Here is a 19,715-nt window from a genome sequence, read left to right on the forward strand (position 1 = left end):
CTTCAAGGAAGACTTTGCACAAACCTGCTTCCTTGTGCCAATTTCTGTACCTTGGGTCTTCAGTGGAATGGTAAATGGCAGGATCCTCAAAAACAGTAGCAGTATGGCAGAGTCATCAAAGAGAAAGAACCTGACCCCAAGAGTCACTGCCGTCTACTTCAGGGATGGAGAGTATCTTGTTAAATATCTCATTTTAATGCATCATTTGAAGTGATGTCAGCTCGACTGCTGCTAGGGGCTAGCTGAGTTAATGGCTAGCGCTCCAGGGACATCCGAGCAGTGGCTAGGTAGTGCTTTCGTATACAGCAATGGTAGCGTTGATTGATTGCTTTGTCGTGTGAATAAAAAGGGGTTTGAGTTTGGGTTTTGGTGAAGATGAATTGGTTCCATGCTGGGCCCAGTTATCTGGAAAAGTACTTTGGCTGGAGGTTATTAATTTGCTAAATGTTTTAGTTTTGGAGGAGCCTACAGGGTTCAGCTCACTGATAGCCACCAATATTCATTGTCTCCACTGCTTAGGGCTAAGTGACTGTTTAGACTTCTCTGAAATCATCTTTTCTATACTGATTTGTGTGAGTTATCTCCACAAACTAGGAACCTGAGAAGGGCTTGGAGTCCTAGGAAATTTGTTCAGAGAGCACTTGGTTGATTTTGTGACAGCTGTGTATGTGGTGTGTGAGCAATGTCTATGGAGTATGTGTTTGTGGTATTTGAGTGTGTGTATGTATGTGTGTGGTGTGTAGGGTGTGTGTGTGAGTGTGTGTATGCTGTGTGTATGTGTGTTGTATGTGAGTGCATGTGGTGTGTGAGTGCTGTGTGTATATGTGTGCAGTATGTGTATGAGATGAGAGAGTGTATGTGGTTTGTGTGAATATGTGTGTATGTGTGTATGCAGTGTATATGTGAGTGTGTGGGGGTATGTGGGGTGGTGTGTGTGTATGAGATGTGTGGGTACTTGTGCATGTGGGCACAGAGGATCTCGTCCTCTATTGTTCTGTGCCTTATTATTTAAGATAAGGACTTAAAGGTGCTGAAGATCACTGATTTGCTACGCTAGCTCATTATCAAGTCGAGCACATCTGTCTGTCTAGCACATGCTGCCTACATGCACGCTGGCTTTTGAATATATTTCTAAGGTCAAAATTCAGGTCATTGTGTTTACATGAAAAGTGTTTTAGTGACTGAGCTCTCTTCCCAGCTCATCTTTTTAAAAATTTATCAATTGATTTTACTTAACAATAAGATAAAAATTCTGCTTTACAAGATGTCATTACAGAAAAGTATAGCCAATCAAAATACAGAATTGTGGAGACAAAAGAGTCCCATACCTAAGGCTCAGTGCACACTGTTGAAGAGGGGATAGGAAGATTGTAAGAACCAGAGGAACAGGGGTTTTGTGTGGGAATGTCTCCTAGTGACATCAGAAGCTATACCCATAGTCTTGCCAACATCAGTGCCCAGATGTGAGCTGAACAAAGGATACCAATGAACATGGCAAACTGGACAGAAAAGCCCACAAGGCCTCAACCATACACAAAGCTCAGAGCAGAAGAGCAGGGTCTCCCTAGGCAGAACACACATACATGCAAGCAACATTCTATGGACTCAACAGGTTATATTTGGGAACACATATGTATATACACATACACATCTGCATGTAATAACAACTGATGAAAAAGAGGCCATGAGTTTAAAGTAGAGTGGGGAAGGGAAATGTGAACATTTGTGGTAGGACAGGGAAAGAATAGAACCTCCCATCTCTATTCTGGGATTTTGTCTATTTCCTCAGAGCTGTCCACTGCCCCTGACTCTTACAGTCTTTCCCTTCCCTCTTCTACACTGATCCCTGAGCCCTGGGAAGGGAGAGTGTGATATCCATGATTCTCTATATTAACCACCATCTATAGCATAAGGAGTCTTCTCTGATGATGGCTAAGAGATGCACTAAAATGGGTAAAACAATAAATCATTAGGAGGTTGTTTGTTACTGTTTAATACTGTGCTATTTAACAGCACATCCTTACTGCTAGTATTGACTTTTTGGAACCCATTCTCTTTGGATGGATACCTAGCTCAGCCTAGTTATGGTAAGGAGAGAGAGTGCCTTATTCTCTCTGAGGAGTGGAGGGGGGGTGGGAAAGACGGAAGGAATAGGAGGGGAGGGAGTGGGAACTGGGATTGGCATGTAAAATGAAAGAAGGCGGCTTGTTTTCTTTTTTTTAAATAAAATTAAATAAAAGAAGAGTACATCTTTTCTAAAATAAACCAGCAACATGGTTAGGAATCATGCCTGTGATCTCAGTATTTGGAAGGAAACAGGAGGATCATGAATTGGAGGCCTGCCTGGAATACATAGGTAGTTCAAAGGTTGTGGACAAAGTTATACAAACTCAAGGAAAAGAAACAAACAAACAATTCCAAAGCAAGACACAAAAACCTTTCTAAACAAATAACAGCAATAATAATAAACCCAACACAAAGGAAGAGTTCAAGGGTATTTCCAAAAGAAAACATACATGTGATCAAGTTATATAAAAATGCTCACCATCAACAGCCATCAGGGAAAAGCATGTTAATCACAATAAAATAAGTATGATAAAGTGATACATATGTTAATTAGTTGCATTCAGCCACTCCACAGTAAATATAACTACAAACTTATAATGCATATCATAAATATATATAACAGAAAAATAGCCTTAAATAATGTGTTATTCTATTCTAAAGATAAAACATCATTGGTATTTTAACAGACTTACATTGTCAAGTTAAGGGTAAAATAATCCAAAGATTTAGTAAGCAGGGGAAAATATTCCCAACCTTCTTTAACTCCTTTCCTTCCCTCTCATCCTTTCTTCCCTTCCACTATTTCCTTGCCTTTCTTCTTGCATTCCGTCTGCTTTGAAGCCAGTATTTTAGTGTTAATGATTAATATGATTAACAACAGTAGTTCTCATGCAAGTTTCTTTTCAAAAAAGGAAATGAAAGAAAGGCACTGTTACCTTTTCCTCCCTTACAGTGAATGGCCACAACATTTTCAGGATGTTGAGCCAGCCAATCATTCACTTCCTTCGAGAACAACAGCATTTCCCTGAATTCAAAAATGAGATTTTTCATTCAATTAAAAATTTGCCAAAACAATCATTTTTTGAAAACACTGAACCCAAGGTATTTATCCCTTTTCTGGTAGTCAACATGGAGTAAAACTCACTCAAGCAAGGGGACATTGTGATCATCAATCATGATTCTGCGGACCCTGTAGTGGAAGTGCTTAGGGTCATAAGCTCTCTCGCCTAAAATAGATAATACATGTCATACATCTATGCCTGGTCACATAGCAAACAATAAAATTATAAATGGATTTAAAGTCTCAAATAGAAAATTTCTTATCTATCTTCAAGAGTCGTCTTCTGTTTGTTCTAAAAACAATCTTTTCAGAGTTGCAAAAAAGAAAAAAAGTTTGGTGATATTTTATCTCAGACACTAAACTCAAGTTGTAAAGGCGGCTTCAACTTTAGCTTTCTAGTGCCTTCTCAGCACATTGTGGTGGGTGTTAGAAACCACAGAACAGAGACAAATATAGCTGGTGGAGATGTTGGCTCCTGAAAATGGTCATTAATTTGCAGGCATTGAACAAATCACCAGGGATAGGGTGGTAAACTGAGGTATAATATTTCCAAAGGGGTTGAGGGGGAGAAGGGGAGGGGAGTAGGGAAAGGGGGCAATGTGTGCGAGGAGGGGGAGGGAAATGGGAAACGGGGAGGAGGCGAAATTTTTTTTTTTTGCAACAACTAAAAAAAAATAAAATACACAAAACAAATATTTCCAAAGGGTTGCCTTTTTGTTTTTGTCTTACCCAGGGCTCTCTCTTTATAACGAACTATTCCATGTAGGTTAGAGTGCAGACTTGCTAATGTTTACACCTTTACCATAACCTAGAAGGAACTAAAGATTTTCTGAACTTAAGAACAGACATCCTCTAGCATGGTTCATCTCGGCTCTGCCTGTTCCGCCCTTCTAGGCTTACCTCTGCCTCCCTCCCAGGGTGCTTTGTGCTTGGTGAGCTAATGTTCCTACAACATGAAGCCAACCAAATGGGAAGTTTTGCTCTGACTCTCTGCCACTAAATACTTACAAATAAATAAAACGTAGGAGAAGAGTCAGCAAAACTAATCTGTTCTCTATCCACAGAAACAAAAAAGTGAGCCGTATACATACTGCAGAGATTGTAGACTTGATAGTGGTCTGGATGCTTGGTGTCAAGGAACCGCACAACCTCCTGAAGAAAGACAGACACAAACGTTATATATCCAGTGCCATACAGAAGTAAGTAGGGAACACCTAGGAGTAACCAAAAATGGCTACTATTATTTTACCTGCTTCTCGTTGGCATCTTCTAGAAAATTCCCTGAATATGAGGCTACAAAGATTTTGTATCATATGTATTCCACCAGCAAAAAAGGCTTGGGTACTAATATTAGCCTCTTCCATAACATGAATTGAATGCCCCTTATAAGCTCACATGTTTGAGCAATGGGTCCCAGAGCTGGTGGTGTAATTTGAGAAAGTTGTGGAACTTTAGGAGGCTGAGTTTATTGAGGGAAGTGGGTTACTGGGAGAAAGTATTGAGGCTTTATATTCTAGTCACATGCTCATTCTCTCCTTTCTGAGAGTGGTTACAATGTGACCATAAAAGAAATTCTCCATGATACATGAGAATAAAAAAAATAAATGTACAGAATACAGAACAAGAAAGAATATTAAAAGCTGTAAGGAGAAAAGACCAAGTAACATATAAAACCAGATCTATTAGAACAATACCTGACTTTTTAAAGGAGACTTGAAAAGCCAGAAGGGCCTGGATGAATGTTCTACAAACTCTAAGAGACATAGATGTCAGCCCAGACTACTACCATACACCACAAAACTATCAATCACAATAGATAGAGGGAGAAAAGCATCTGTGACAAAGCCAAACATAAATATTATCTGTCTACAAATACAGCTCTACAGAAGATACTAGAAGGAAAACTTCACCCTGAAGACATTAGCTCTTTCAAAAGGTTCCACAAAACAAACCTGGGATTATCTTACCTATGCTTACACATAGTGTTTCTGTAGGGAACTTTTAATTTAAAAATATTGTAACTGGGCGGTGGTGGCTCATGCCTTTAATCCCAGCACTTGCAAGGTCAGCCTGGTTTACATAGCTAGTTCCAGCATGGCAAGGGCTGTTACAGAGAAACCTTATCTCAAAAACAATTTTTTAAAATATTGTAACGAGGCATAATGTTAGATTGCACTCTATTTGCATCACACACCACATAACGGACTTTACTCAGCCTTTGGAAACACTTCTGTGCATTTCAAGTAAGTTAAACTATTTCATTGTTGTTTGGAATGTTTTAGATTGCCACATAATACAGCGTTCTAAATTTTGAGGGTCTTGAGGGTTTTTTTTTTTTTTTTTTTGGTTATCATAGTATAGACCACAAACGAAAGAAGGTAGTAGGATTTAAAGCTTCAAAGAGGTTGTGATGAGCCATCTTTATGCTTCATCTTTGTCATATAGGTGCTGCCCTTAGGGCAGTAGTCCAGTCTTGATGACTTCTCATTGTGTTGACATGGCTTTACTGATAAATCACTCTAGTTGTCAAATCTTTACTCCAAGAGCAGAGGTTTTCAAACAAGGCTGCACTGGTGTAGAATACAAATCTGGCTTCTGTTTTTATAAATTATTTGGACTTTTGACTATTTTTTTTCTCTATTGCATTTGCTATTTCCACATCAAAGAAGATTGCTATCTTGATTTTCTTTCCTTACAGGACCCATGAATTTGTCCTCTGCTAAATATGCTTGTCTTTCTGCTAGCATACTGACATGTGAAAGGGGCGTGGTAACAGTCCTATGAGGAAGTTAAAGATGATGATGACTGGCCTTCGATAGGGACAGACTTTACTGGAGGCTCTCTTCCAGATACAAAGGAATGTACCTCAGGATAGCAGAACATTTAATGCAGACCAAAAAAAAAAGATTAAAATTGCTTTTTAATCACATGGCTAGAAATTTCATAGAAAGTTTACATTATCTTACATCTTCCAGATATATCATTATTTTAATTTAGGAGTGCATGTCTATCAAAAGAAAGCTTGTAATAAATTTCTTTTCATGTTACATAAATTGTTTATTAAAAGAAAAAAAGAATAACCTTGAGTTTGGGTTATTTCATTTACCTAAATATGAAGAACTCCAATTATGGAAAATCAAATATACATATTAAAACATTTATATTATTTACTCCCTATGTGGAACATTTTGAGTTCTGGTTTTATTTTTCAGAGTTGATTAACTCAAGTATGTTTTGTTTTCAAATGAGATTCCATTAACTTCTTTCCCCACCACATAAAATTGCTCTTTTACAAAAAACACAATAATTGTTGTTGGCCCAATGCTTTGGGTCTCATAGATTTTTTAAAATGTGAAACCTTTTTGACAAAATAGAATTTGTCATATCTTTTCTACTAATATAAAATTTTGAATATAATTACATAGCAAATAGTTAAGGTTGCTCATGTTTATTATAGCTCTGTGACCCACTTATTGGTACCGGTTTTCTGTATTGGTTCCTTTTTCATTGTTGTGACCAAATACCTGACAGCCTTAGGGAGAAAGGGGTTTTGTTTGTTTGTTTTGGCTTATTGTCCATGTACAGAAGCATGGCATTAAGTGTGGTTCTTCAAAGAGAGTGGGCAGGAGGTGGGTAGGTTATCAAGCCCCCAAATCTTGATCCAGTGATCCTCTTCCTTCTGCAAGGCACCAAGTAATAAAGGTTCCAAAGTTGTCCACAATAGCACCATCAGCTGGAGAACAAATATTCAAACAAATGATCCTATGAAGTATATGTTGCAGCAAATACACAGTATATACGTAAACATAATAATAGCCAATAGCAAGTTCTACATGGAAACGATACATGCAGCCAGGTGGTGATGGTACATGCCTTTATTCCCAGTACCTAGGAGGCAGAGACAGGCAAATCTCTGTGAATTCGAGGCTAGCATGGTCTATAAAAGCTAGTGGAACAGGTCCCAAAGCTACAGACAAACGCTGTCTTGAAAAAAAAAAAAGAAAAAGATGCTGCATACATGCTTAGGTTCCAGATGTATTTTTGAATCCCTTTACACTTTATTCAGTGTCAAAAACTGATCTTAAGAATTTACTCAACAGCATTCATTCATTTTTCCTAAAATAATAACAAAGATTCCCTTAAAGGATGCTTTTGATTTTCACTGATGGCTCATCTAATGGAAAAGCTGCTTATGTTGTCAATGGCAAAGGACACGTGGTACAGACAGAACCAGCTTCAGCTCAAATAGTTGAACTGTGGGCTGTAGCTCTGATATTTAAGAATTTTGATAATAAGGCTTTTTAATTTATATACTGATAGCCGGTATATTTATGAGGCATTACAAATCTTGGAAAATATATCATATAGAGAGACTAGTAATAAACAAGTTAAGATATTGTTTCAACAGATTCAGAAAGCCATACAATGCAGAAAGTTACCATGTTTTGTGGGACATATCAGAGCACATTAAAGTCTTCCTGGTCCATTAGCTGAAGGTAATGCTGACAAACATACAAAAATAATTGCTAAAGGACACTGTCACTAAGACAAAAAGGCAACCCACTGACTGGGAGAAGATCTTCACCAACCCCGCAACTGACAAAGGTCTGATCTCCAAAATATATAAAGAACTCAAGAAACTAGACCGTAAAAGGCTACTCAACCCAATTATAAAATGGGGCACTGAGCTGAACAGAGAATTCTCAACAGAAGAAGTTCAAATGGCCAAAAGACACTTAAAGTCATGCTCAACTTCCTTAGCGATCAGGGAAATGCAAATCAAGACAACTTTAAGATACCATCTTACACCTGTCAGAATGGCTAAAATCAAAACACCAATGATAGCCTTTGCTGGAGAGGTTGTGGAGAAAGGGGTATACTCATCCATTGCATGTGGGAATGCAAACTTGTGCAACCACTCTGGAAAGCAGTGTGGCGGTTTCTCAGAAAATTCAGGATCAACCTACCCCTGAACCCAGCAATACCACTCTCGGGAATACATCCAAGAGAGGCCTTATCATACAACAAAAGTATATGCTCTACTATGCTCATAGCAGCATTGTTTGTAATAACCAGAACCTGGAAACAACCTAGATGCCCTTCAACAGAAGAATGGATGAAGAAAGTATGGAATATATGCATATTAGAGTACTACTCAGCAGTAAAAAACAATGACTTCTTGAATTTTGCATGCAAATGGATGGAAATAGAAAACACTATCCTGAGGGAGGTAAGCCAGACCTAAAAAGAGGAACATGGGATGTACTCACTCATATTTGGTTTCTAGCCATAAATAAAGGACATTGAGCTTATAATTCGTGATCCTAGAGAAGCTAAATAAGAAAGTGAACCCAAAGAAAAACATATAGGCATCCTCCTGAATATTAACCTTCATCAGGCGATGAAAGGAGACAGAGACAGAGACCCACATTGGAGCACCGGACAGAAATCTCAAGGTCCAAATCAGGAGCAGAAGGAGAGAGAGCACGAGCAAGGAACTCAGGACCGCGAGAGGTACACCCACACACTGAGACAATGCGGATGTTCTATTGGGAACTCACCAAGGCCAGCTGGCCTGGGTCTGAAAAAGCCTGGGATAAAACCGGACTTGCTCAACATAGCGGACAATGAGGACTACTGAGAACTCAAGAACAATGGCAATGGGTTTTTGATTCTACTGCACGTACTGGTTTTGTGGGAGCCTAGGCAGTTTGGATGCTCACCTTACTAGACCTGGATGGAGGTGGGTGGCCCTTGGACTTCCCACAGGGCAGGGAACCCTGATTGCTCTTCAGGCTGATGATGGAGGGGGACTTTATTGGGGGAGGGGGAGGGAAATGGGAGGTGGTGGCGGGGAGGAGGCAGAAATCTTTAATAAATAAAATTTAAAAAACAAAAATAATTGCTATATCTCAGGTTGAACTTGCACTGCAGGCACATGCTTTGCACCATCAAAACAGCTTAAGTTTAAGAAAACAATTTAAGCTGACCAGAGAGGCTGCTTGACAAATTTTTAAGTGATGTGAAAGATGCCCACAATATCTACCTGTGCCTCATTTGGGGGTAAATCCCCAGGACTGCTTCCTAACCATATATGGCAAATGGATGTAACTCACATTACTGAGTTTGGAAAATTGAGATATGTGCATGTGAAAATTGATACGTATTCAGGATTTGTATTCAGGATCGGCCACAGCACAAACTGGGGAAGCTGCCAAGCATGTAATAACTCATTGCTTAAAATGCTTTTCATGCATGGGAACCCTAAAGGTAATAAAGACGGACAATGGGTCCGGATATGTTAACAAAGCTTTTCAAAGATTTTGTACTCAATGGAATATTGCTCACAAGGCTGGTATTCCATATAATCCTCAAGGACAAGGAATTGTGGAGCGTGCACATAGCTCCTTGAAAACACAACTCCAAAAAATAAAGACAGGGGAGTTGTATCTTCAGACAACACACAATGCCTTAAATCATGCATTGTTTATGCTAAAATTTCTAAATACAGATGTCCATGAGTGATCAGCTACAGACAGATTGTGGCATAATAGTACAAAAATCACATTTTCTAAAGCAAGGTGGAAGGATCCTTGCACTGGAATTTGGAAAGGATCCGATCCCATTTTAATATGGGGTCAAGGACATGTCTGTGTTTTCTCACAGGATGAAAATCAAGCCAGATGGCTTCCAGAGAGACTAATTCGATGCACTCAGCAGAAAAACAACGGACCTGAGGACAGCTTAGCTGACAACGGTCTAGCAGAAGGAACGGAATGAGAAGAGCTCCAGGAGGAATCAGTAACTCAGCCCGCTGAGAGGAACCTGATCCAGACCTGCAACTCGCATCTCTGCAGGGAGACTTTGGACAAAGAGATCCTGCTGAGATGAGCTGACTGGGTGTCTGCAGACAAGTTGTCTCTGCCTAACAATAGTGCTCCTTTCTCTTTTGTTATAAATGTAGATCTCCTGAGGAGAGGTGTTGACTGAAGCTGGGGGTCAGGAGGTTTGGTGCTTCTTTCTTGGTAATTTGGAGGATGTCTTATAGAGATGCTAATTCAGGCCTACATGACAGCTAGCATACAGATAGAATGCGGATGTGACAAAAGGCATTCACCTAGTTGGTTACCTAGGAGACAGCCTAATGTGTTTTCCTGTTCAATTTATGTGATGGTATATAAGCTGTTTGGAGAATAAAGGAGGGAGATCTTCGGGAGATCATCAGGAGAAAAGACCCCGAGATGCCCTTCCATGATGACCATGTAAACTGTGTCTGATTATTCCTCGCGACTCTGTACCAGTTCAGTTAAGGGAAATAATTATCTGTGTTGGACCCACACGGCCTCCAACACCACCCAAGCAAACATAACTTATCTAGAGTCATAATGATATAATTTATCTACAGATATAAAGAACTCAAGAAATTAGATACCAATAAACCAAATGATCCAATTAAAAATGGGGTACAGATCTAAATAGGAAATTCTCAAAGAAAATCTCAAATGGCTGAGAAACACTTTAAGAAATGTTCGACATCCTTAGTCATAAGAGAAATGCAAATCAAAACAACTCTGAAAATTCCATCTTATACCTGTCAGAATGGCTAAGATCAAAAACACAAGCCACAGCTCATACTGAAGAGGATATGGGACAAGGGGAACACTCCTTCTGTGTTGGAGGGAGTACAAACTTGTACAAAGAATTTGGAAGTCAGTGTGGTGGTTTCTTAGAAAACTGGGAAACAATCTACCACAAGACCACTCTGGGGCATATACCCAAAGAATGATCAATAATACCATGAGGACATTTGCTCAGCTTTATTTGTAATAGCCAGAACCTGAAAACAACCTAGATGTTGTCCCTCAACTGAGGAGTGGATAAAGAGAATATGATACATTTACACAATGGAATATTAATCAGCTGTTAAAAACAAGGACACCAGGAAATGTGAAGGCAAATGAATGGAACTAGAAAAAAAATCATCTTGAGTGAGGTAACTCAGACTAAGAAAGACAAACATGGTGTGTAATCACTCATAACTGGACATTAGCTTTAAAATAAAGGATAATTCATAGACCCAGAGGATTCATGAGGGACACCCAGATCTCCTTGGGAAGGGGAAATAGAAGAGATTTTGTGAGTTAGGGATGGGAACATGAACAATCACGTAGCGGGGGCATTGATGGAGACTGCTGGGCGGCATTTCAGAGATGGATGGAAGCCTGGCACAGAGGAATCTCCCAGGAGTGTATGGTGAGGACCCCAGTGTACACTCCTAGTGATAGTGGATAAGTAGCCTGAACTGGCTGTCTCCTGTGACCAGACTGATGCCTGACCCAATTGTCATCAGAGAGGCTTCATCCAGCAACTGACAGAGGTAGGTGCAGAGACCCACAGTTTCTCAGAAAATTGGGAATCAACCTACCTCAGGATACAGCAATACCACTTTTGGGAATATACCCAAGAGATGCCCTATCATACTACAAAAGCATTTGTTCAACTATGTTCATAGCAGCATTATTTGTAATAGCCAGAACCTGGAAACAACCTAGGTGCTCCTCAACTGAAGAATAGATAAAGAAGGTGTGGCACATTTACACATTAGAGTTCTACTCATTGGTTAAAAAAAAAAACAATGTCATTTTGAATTTTGCATGCAACTGGATGGAAATAGAAAACACTATCCTGAATGAGGTAACCAGACCCAAAAAGATGAATATGGTATGTACTCACTCATAAGTGGATACTAGCTATAAACAAAGGACATTGAGCTTATAGTTCATGATCCTAGAAGCTAAATAATAAAATGAACCCAAAGAAAAACATATAAAGATCCTCCTGGAGACTAGAATCAGACAAAATTATCTGACAAAATTGGGAGCATGGGGATGGGAGGAGAAAAGAGGGTGGAAGGAGAAGAAGAGAGGAGAAGGAGAGGAGTGAGGAGAACTTGAGGGAATGGGATGGTCAAGATGGAGGAAGAACAGAGATGAGAGCAAGGAGAGAGATATCTTGATGGAGGGAGCCATTATAGGGTTAGCAGAAACCTGGCTCTAGAGAAATTCCCAGGAATCCACAAGGCTGACTCCAGCTAAGACCCTAAGCAACAGAGGAGAGGTGGCCTAAGATTGATTTGCCCTGTAATCAGACTGATGAATATCTTAAACATCACCATAGAACCTGAGTCCAGCAACTGATGGAAACAGAGGTAGACAACCACATTGGAACACTGGACTGAGCTCCCAAAGTCCTGCTGAAGAGTGGGAAGAATGAGAATATTAGCAAAGAGGTCAAGACCATGATGGGTTCACCCACTGAAACAGTTTACCTGAGCTAATGGGAGCTCACCAACTCCAGTCGAACAGGGAAGGAACAAGCATAGGACCGAACTAGTCCCTCTAAATGTGTCTGACAGCTGTATGGCTGGGGCAGACTGAGGGGCCACTGGCAGTGGCACAGGAATTTATCTCTACTGCATGTACTGGCTTTTTGGGATCCTATTCTCTTTGGATGAATACTTGCTCAGCCGAGATATAGCAGGGAGGGTCTTGGACCTTCCCCAAAGCAAAGTGCCTTATCCTCTCTTAGGATTGGATGGGGGTAGGATGGGAGGGTATGTGGAGGGAATAGGAGGAAGGGAGGGAGTGGGAACTTGGATTGGTATTTTTAAAAAATCTAATAGATTAAAAATAAATAAAAAACAAAAGCAAAAGAGTATGCAGGTCTGGCCTTTAATCCCAGAACTCAGGAGGCAGACACAGGTGGATTCCTTTGAATTCAAGGCCAGCCTGGTTTACAGAGTGAGTTTCCAGGATAGGTTCCAAAAGATACACAGAAAAAGCCTGTCTTGAAAAATCAAAACAGGTATGCCACGAACAGATGCAATAAGAGAGATAAAAGCCAATTATCTTGACAAGTGTGTAATCCCAGTACTCAGAAGGCAAGAGAAGATGGTTAGTTCCACGTCAATTTGGACTAGAAAATGAGACTATGATTTAAAATTTATATATATGTGTGTATGTGTGCGTGTGCGTGAATGTTTGTGTGTGGGTGTGCATGTGCATATGTGTGTTTGTGTGTGCATGTGTTTGTGTGTGTGTGCGTGTGCGTATGTGTGTTTGTGTGTGTGTGCATTTCCTTCCATTCCACCGAAAGAAAGAAAAAGGAAATATTGATGTATCCATTATTGGTTGTTTCTTGGAAAGTCATACAATCCAGCAATCAAGTTCTTGCTGTTTACCTGACTAAACTGAACAACATATGCCTATATACACTCGGCATTCAAATATTTACATATCCATAAAGGTTTTCAATAGATTGATGCATTAACAAACTATAGTGTTGTCTATGCAAGGGATCACTCTTCAGCAACAAAAAGAAGTGAGCAGTCAATTTATTTAATGGTAAAAGGACTTCTGGGTGAAATGTAGAAGGTAATATGAAAATATAGAAATATTTCTGTGTGAAGCAGTAGGGAAAATTGTTGACTTTAATTGTCATAAAAAATGCCTGGCAATATATGGTGTCTTATGATGCTATTCCCCTTGATGGCTCAATATATCTTAATAAATGGTACACGTGTATCAGAAGAAAGTAGCTGAGAAGATTTTAGGACTTTAGGTAAAGTACATTTGGCCTTTCTCAGTGGCTGAGCCATTGTGTGCCTGACCTCGTCCAGATTCCCCAGAATGATTATTCCAGACTCTTCCCTCCCTAGACCATACCCATCCTTAGGGTAGATGCCACATGTACTCTATGGCCTGCTGACCTCTCTGCTGTTGGTTAGAGGCTACACTACATCCTAGGCCTTTAACTATAGAAGCTACCCTCATGGTCACAGACACTTTGTAAAGGAGTCTCTGTGCAATTGCACCTTAAGCTTTATTGTGTTCCTGAAATTGGACTGACTGGTGCATGGAAACCTTTTCCCAAATTGTACTGTGTTTTAAATATGCTGATAATGAACCACCTGAGATAGACTCCCCCCAGTCTGATCCAGGTTGACAAAGTCAATCTGCACCCAGTTTTCATTCTTCTCTCATTGAGAGGCTCACATCCCTGCCTGGATGACTTCAGGTACCCCCCCCCCCAATATGCCAATACATCCTGAGCATCCCTTTCTTTTTAAGGATTAAGGCGACCACAAGGCTACCATCTACAGATATCATTTTTTATTAGTTACCCTTGAGTTAAAATGACATCCTGTACAAGATGCACAGTTGCTATGGAGCATGTGACCAAGTCCATCAGCTGCTCAAATAGCAGCTTAGATGTGAGTTTGCTTTCTGGATGGAATACATAGTTGATGTAGGATTCCCCTCTGTATACCATTGATTAATGAATAAAGAAGCTGCTTTCAGCCAATGGCTTCACAGAATGTATCCACGCTGGAAAAGATACATATAGAGAGAGTAGGTAGAGTTGAGGAGAAGCCATGTAGCCACCACTGGGAACAGACACCTCTGCTGGAGCCCACCAAAACCTTGTCAGTAGGCCATGACTTCGTGGTGATGCACAGATTAATGGAGATGGGTTACTTTACAACAGAAGAGCAAGCTAGCAACATGCTTACATGGTTGACCAAGCAGTGATTTAAATAATATAGTTTCTGTGTGATTATTATGGAAATCTGGGTGGCTGAGAAATGAACACGCAGCCTCCCCCAACACATAGTCATTCAAACAGTAGATAGGCTTTTTTGGCAGTTTATGTCTTGTGCATATTGTAGAAATAGATGGTCTTTAGAAGGTTTATTATTTGTAGAAATAGGTGGTCTTTAGAAGGTTTATTATTTGTAGAAATAGGTGGTCTTTAGAAGGTTTATTATTTGTAGAAATAGATGGTCTTTAGAAGGTTTATTATTTGTAGAAATAGATGGTCTTTAGAAGGCTTATTAAAATAGTAAAGAAGTCAATGACTACTAACCAACACCCCAAGGAGGTATCAACTCAAAACGGATAGAAAACACTAGTTTAAAGCTCACTTAAGCAATGTTTTTGCTTTGAATTTAAATGAAGGTCTGGGTTTTTGTTTTAGCAAAAATCCAGCTAATATTAAATATTGTTAAATTGAGACCAAATTTATTGAAAGAAAGTCAATCTGCTCAATTTAAGCAAACTATAATTAATTACAATTTACCAGCTTAATCTATTGAAAAACAATATCTACCAAAAAATATGTTTATTATATGGGCATATTATTTGTGTTTTAATAAATAAAGCTTGTCTGAAGGTCAGTGCAAAGCAGCCACACTAGTCAGCCACACAGGCCAGACAGTGGCTGTACACCTCTAGTCTCAGCACCAAAGAGGAGTATCAGGTGGGATGAGACAGGAACGCACTCTCTTTCAGTCTGAAGATTCATTGAGGTGAGAGCTCTCTAGTGGCTTGGCTGTTTTGTTTTTCTGATCTCCAGTTTGAACCCCAATATCTGTCTCTGAGTTTTTATTATTTGTGCTACAATGTGTTACCCATAAATCTTAATTATGGCAATTTTTATAGGTGAATTAAATATGGCTGAACAAGCATCACCGATATTTTTATATTTGTTGCTTGTAGATGAACACGAAACATATTTATTAGTCTAACTTAATTATTTTCAAATTCACATATTGAAATTCATATGATATAGTGACCTAAAAGGCTCATCCCTGATGACTAGCTTTCATGGTGACCAGAATGTGCTGCACCAGCTTCCAAAGGAGAAAAGCAGACAATCACTTACTCACCTATGGCCAACATGGCATGACAACCTTCACAGTGCACTAGTGACGCCCACACCTTGATGACAGCCAACGGCTCTCCCATTAGACGTGAGACCCTCTCAACAAGAAGGAAACCTAGCCAACTAGTCAGGGTTAGTGAAGCTGTGGGTCTTGGAGGAGAACATACAGCTGCCACTTTACTAAACCAACTGAATCCCTAACTACATTACCAATGCTTGTCCTTATACCCAGAGATAGGTGTAAGCCCTCACCTCTTTTCAAGGAAACATCACTTTGAACAGCATGTGGAGATCATTACAGGAAAACACAATGAATCAAAATGCTAAATGGTGGTGGTGCATAGTCCCAACCGACATATCAACAATACAACTTCTGTACCTAAGGTTCAGGAATCACTGAAGAAGTTTGTTAGGAGATTGTGTCTCCTAGGAATGTTGGGAGCTATACACATACAGTCTCAACAACACGAATGCCTAAGCATGAGCTAAACAAGAACAAGAATAAACATGCTCACATGGCTACAATTTTCTCTAGAAACAATAAAAACCTCACAGACAAGAGCTTATCTGTGACTAAAAGGAGAACATCTCATTCTGGTGCATTTAACCAAATGTCTTCTCAGAAAACCTTTAAAAATATTTTCCTATTTCTATTGACAGGAATTGTATTTTATCAGTTGTTTGAATGTTATTTTTTGGTAAATTTTGACAATTTTTTATATCTTTTGATAAGTAGTCAATAATGAGATCTCAACAAAAATGACTCTATGAGTTTGTGAGAAAATGACCTGAATGGCCAATTTGTATGTCATTCTTCAGCTGTACTTGTTTATATTTATAATTTTGAAATTCTTACAGAATGAATTTTGTATTCACCGACTTTGTCATGTGGTATATAAGTGTATGCTTTCTTTATGTAATTGACAGTATTTTCTATACAGTGATAAATGCTGATGCTATTTTCTTTTAAAAGAATTACTGTTATACATAACAATATTGGGTGAATATGAATAATTTATTCTGAAAATAAAAATCCAGTCAAAATTTACAATAAATTCCACTTATGTGAAATTGAGGAAATAATGATGACATGATTCAAAATGAAGATTATATCTAGTATGTTAGGATACTGACAAAAAGGAGTTAAGTAAGGCTTAATTCCTTGATAAGGTATACATAATATAAGATCAATTCAAGTTAATGTATACTTTAATAAATATACAAGAAGGTATAAATATGGATATACTCACGAGTGACCTAAAGACATTTTACTTTTCATAAATTCATACAGTATATATTTTATTGTATACTTTTCCACCCTCCAACTCCATCTAGATCCTCCTCCTTCCCTACCTACCCAACTTCATGTTCTACATTTCCATTTTTTATAAAGATTTATTTATTTGTTATGTATACAGTGTTCTGACTGCATGTTTAACCACATGTCAGAACAGGGCATCAGATTCGGTTATAGATGACTGTGAGCCATGATGTGGTTGCTGGGAATTGAACTCAGGACCTCTGGAAGAGCAGTCGGTGTTTACAGTCATGTTTCCAGGTCCTATTTTTAAAAAAATCAAAGACAAAAGAGAAAAGCTACTAGAAAACATGAATTCTGGTTTGTGTTGGCCAACTACTCAGAGCACAGGGCATGCCTGAGAGTGTGACTATCACTTGAAGTAAACTAATAATTCCTTTTCCCAGAATCTTGGCCAGTGTTGGGAATTCATGCCCACATCCCTTCCTTTGCATTGGTTTTGTCTGGCTTGAGTCTGGAGATCTGTGTATGCTGTCACAGTCTCTGAGTTCATACACGCATCTTCACTGTCGTGTCTGGAAAATGCTGTTTCTTTAACTCACCAGACCCCAAGGACACTTTTAACTAGCTAAATTTAACTTTTACTGATGAATTAAAACATAAAAGTTAGACATATTAATGGAATATGATTAGTTTGATCCATAGTGAAATATTTAAGTTAGGCCAAACATCTACCTCACTGAACATTATCATTTCTTCAGCACAGACATTCACAGAGCATCTAGTCCTGCTCACCCATTGGCCAATCTTTCCTTTGTGATCCTTCCTGCTTTCTCTCCTCAGTCTCTGGCAAACACCATGATGCTATCAACTCCTGTGAGAGCAACATTTGTCTATCGGTGCCTGCCTTACTCATTTAAAACGATATTCCCAATGAGGAGCAGAAGGAGGGAGAAGATGAGCTCCCAGTTCTGTTTGTATAATTGAAAAGACAGGATTTCACTCTTTTTATGGCTAGCTAGTATCCAATTGTATTATTTTCATCACTCACTCTTTTGTTCATGGAAACAACCATTTCCTCCGCTGTTCACGAACAATGTTGCAGTAAACACAGCAGGGCAGACAAACTCTGATACACTGAATTCATTTTTTAGTTGAAATACCTACTGCTGATATTACCTGAACTCATTGTAATTCTATTTTGCATTTCTTAGGCATTTTCATAGGGTTTTCTAAAATGACTGTAAAAGTTTAGATTCCTGCCAATAATTCACGAGTCTTCTTTTACATCTTTGTTGGTATTGTTTTTTTTATTTGTAATTGCCATTCCTAATGAAATTGGTACTATTTAATTATATATTTTACTGGCAACTCTTTGATAATTAGTATGCTGCCAATATTTCATATACCTGTCGGCCATATTTCTTATTAAAAGAACTGTCTGGGAAAAGTGGCATTTTAATCAATGATGAACAGTTTATGCAACTATGATGTACCCAATGATCCTTTAGCTATCTTGTTTAAGTACACAACACAACGCTAACACAATAACAAAATAACGCAATGAAACATATTATATCATTAAGTAATACAATACTGCACTTTGAGATACATATGCATATATATCAATAAAAGTATAATTACACACATATGTAATCTGTATATTGTACATGTTTGTATATTTGTGAAATTAAACTTTTACTGAGGTAAATTAGACATTAATATACATACATATAAGGTAACTTTTTAAGCAATTACTTTCAGTTGGAAATTCAGAGACCATAGCTGTGCTGGCTAGTTTATGTCAACTTGACACAAGCTAGATTAGATTCACTTGAAAAGAGGAAACTTCATTAAGAAAATGCCCCAATCAGGCCTATGGGTAAGTATGTGGTGCATTTTCTTACATGATTCATATAGGAAGGCTCAGTCTACTGTGGGTGGCACCATCTCTGTTCAGGTGATCCTGGGGTATACAAAAAGTAAGCTGAGCAAGCCTTGGAGAGCAAGCCAGTAAGCAGCCCTCCTTTGTGGACTCTGCATCAACTTTTGCCTCCAGGTTCCCTCCTTGAGTTCCTGCCCTGACTTACCTAGATGGTGGATCAACCTCTTTTCCCCTGAGTTCATGGTGTTTTACCATAGCAATAGAAACACTAACAGTAACATTGCCCATTTGCATAGATCAAATTGATTTAGTCATTGAAAGATGTCCAAAGCAATATTTCTTCACTATAATTTGCAAACTCAATATATAAATACACATTTTAAAGGAGCTTGAATGAAGATAACCTACATGGATGGACAATATTTATCCCAGAAAACAGAGGCCATTAAATGACAATCTTCTCCCCAAACATAGGATACTTCCTTATGAGTTAATGGTCCTGAAGACCCAACAGTGATGCGGGAGTGTCATATCAATCTGTTGATTTCATTGGTTAGGTAATAAACAAACTGCTTGGCCTCATATCTTAGAACATAGGTGGGTGGAGTAAACAGAACAGAATGCTGGGAGGAAGAGGAAGTGAGCTCAGAGACTCGACAGCTCTCCTCTCGGGAGCAGACGCCTCAGAGAGACGCCATGCTCCCCTCTCCCGGGTAGACGTG

At 38.9% G+C, this 19,715-nt stretch overlaps 1 protein-coding gene across 1 annotated transcript in view; it reads right to left on the reverse strand.

Moving 5' to 3' along the window:
- Positions 1–19,715, reverse strand: part of LOC142851251 (phosphatidylinositol 3,4,5-trisphosphate 3-phosphatase TPTE2-like) — a 105,188-nt gene that overhangs the window by 19,821 nt on the left and 65,652 nt on the right. The window contains exons 13-15 of the mRNA XM_075975141.1: positions 4,219–4,279; positions 3,212–3,293; positions 3,003–3,091 (exon numbers count right to left, since the gene is read on the reverse strand). Of these exons, the coding sequence (XP_075831256.1) occupies positions 3,003–3,091; positions 3,212–3,293; positions 4,219–4,279 (232 nt within the window). The remainder of the gene's footprint in view (positions 1–3,002; positions 3,092–3,211; positions 3,294–4,218; positions 4,280–19,715) is intronic.

This window comes from Microtus pennsylvanicus, chromosome 5 (assembly GCF_037038515.1).
Source record: "Microtus pennsylvanicus isolate mMicPen1 chromosome 5, mMicPen1.hap1, whole genome shotgun sequence".
NCBI classification, from domain to species: Eukaryota; Metazoa; Chordata; class Mammalia; order Rodentia; family Cricetidae; genus Microtus; species Microtus pennsylvanicus.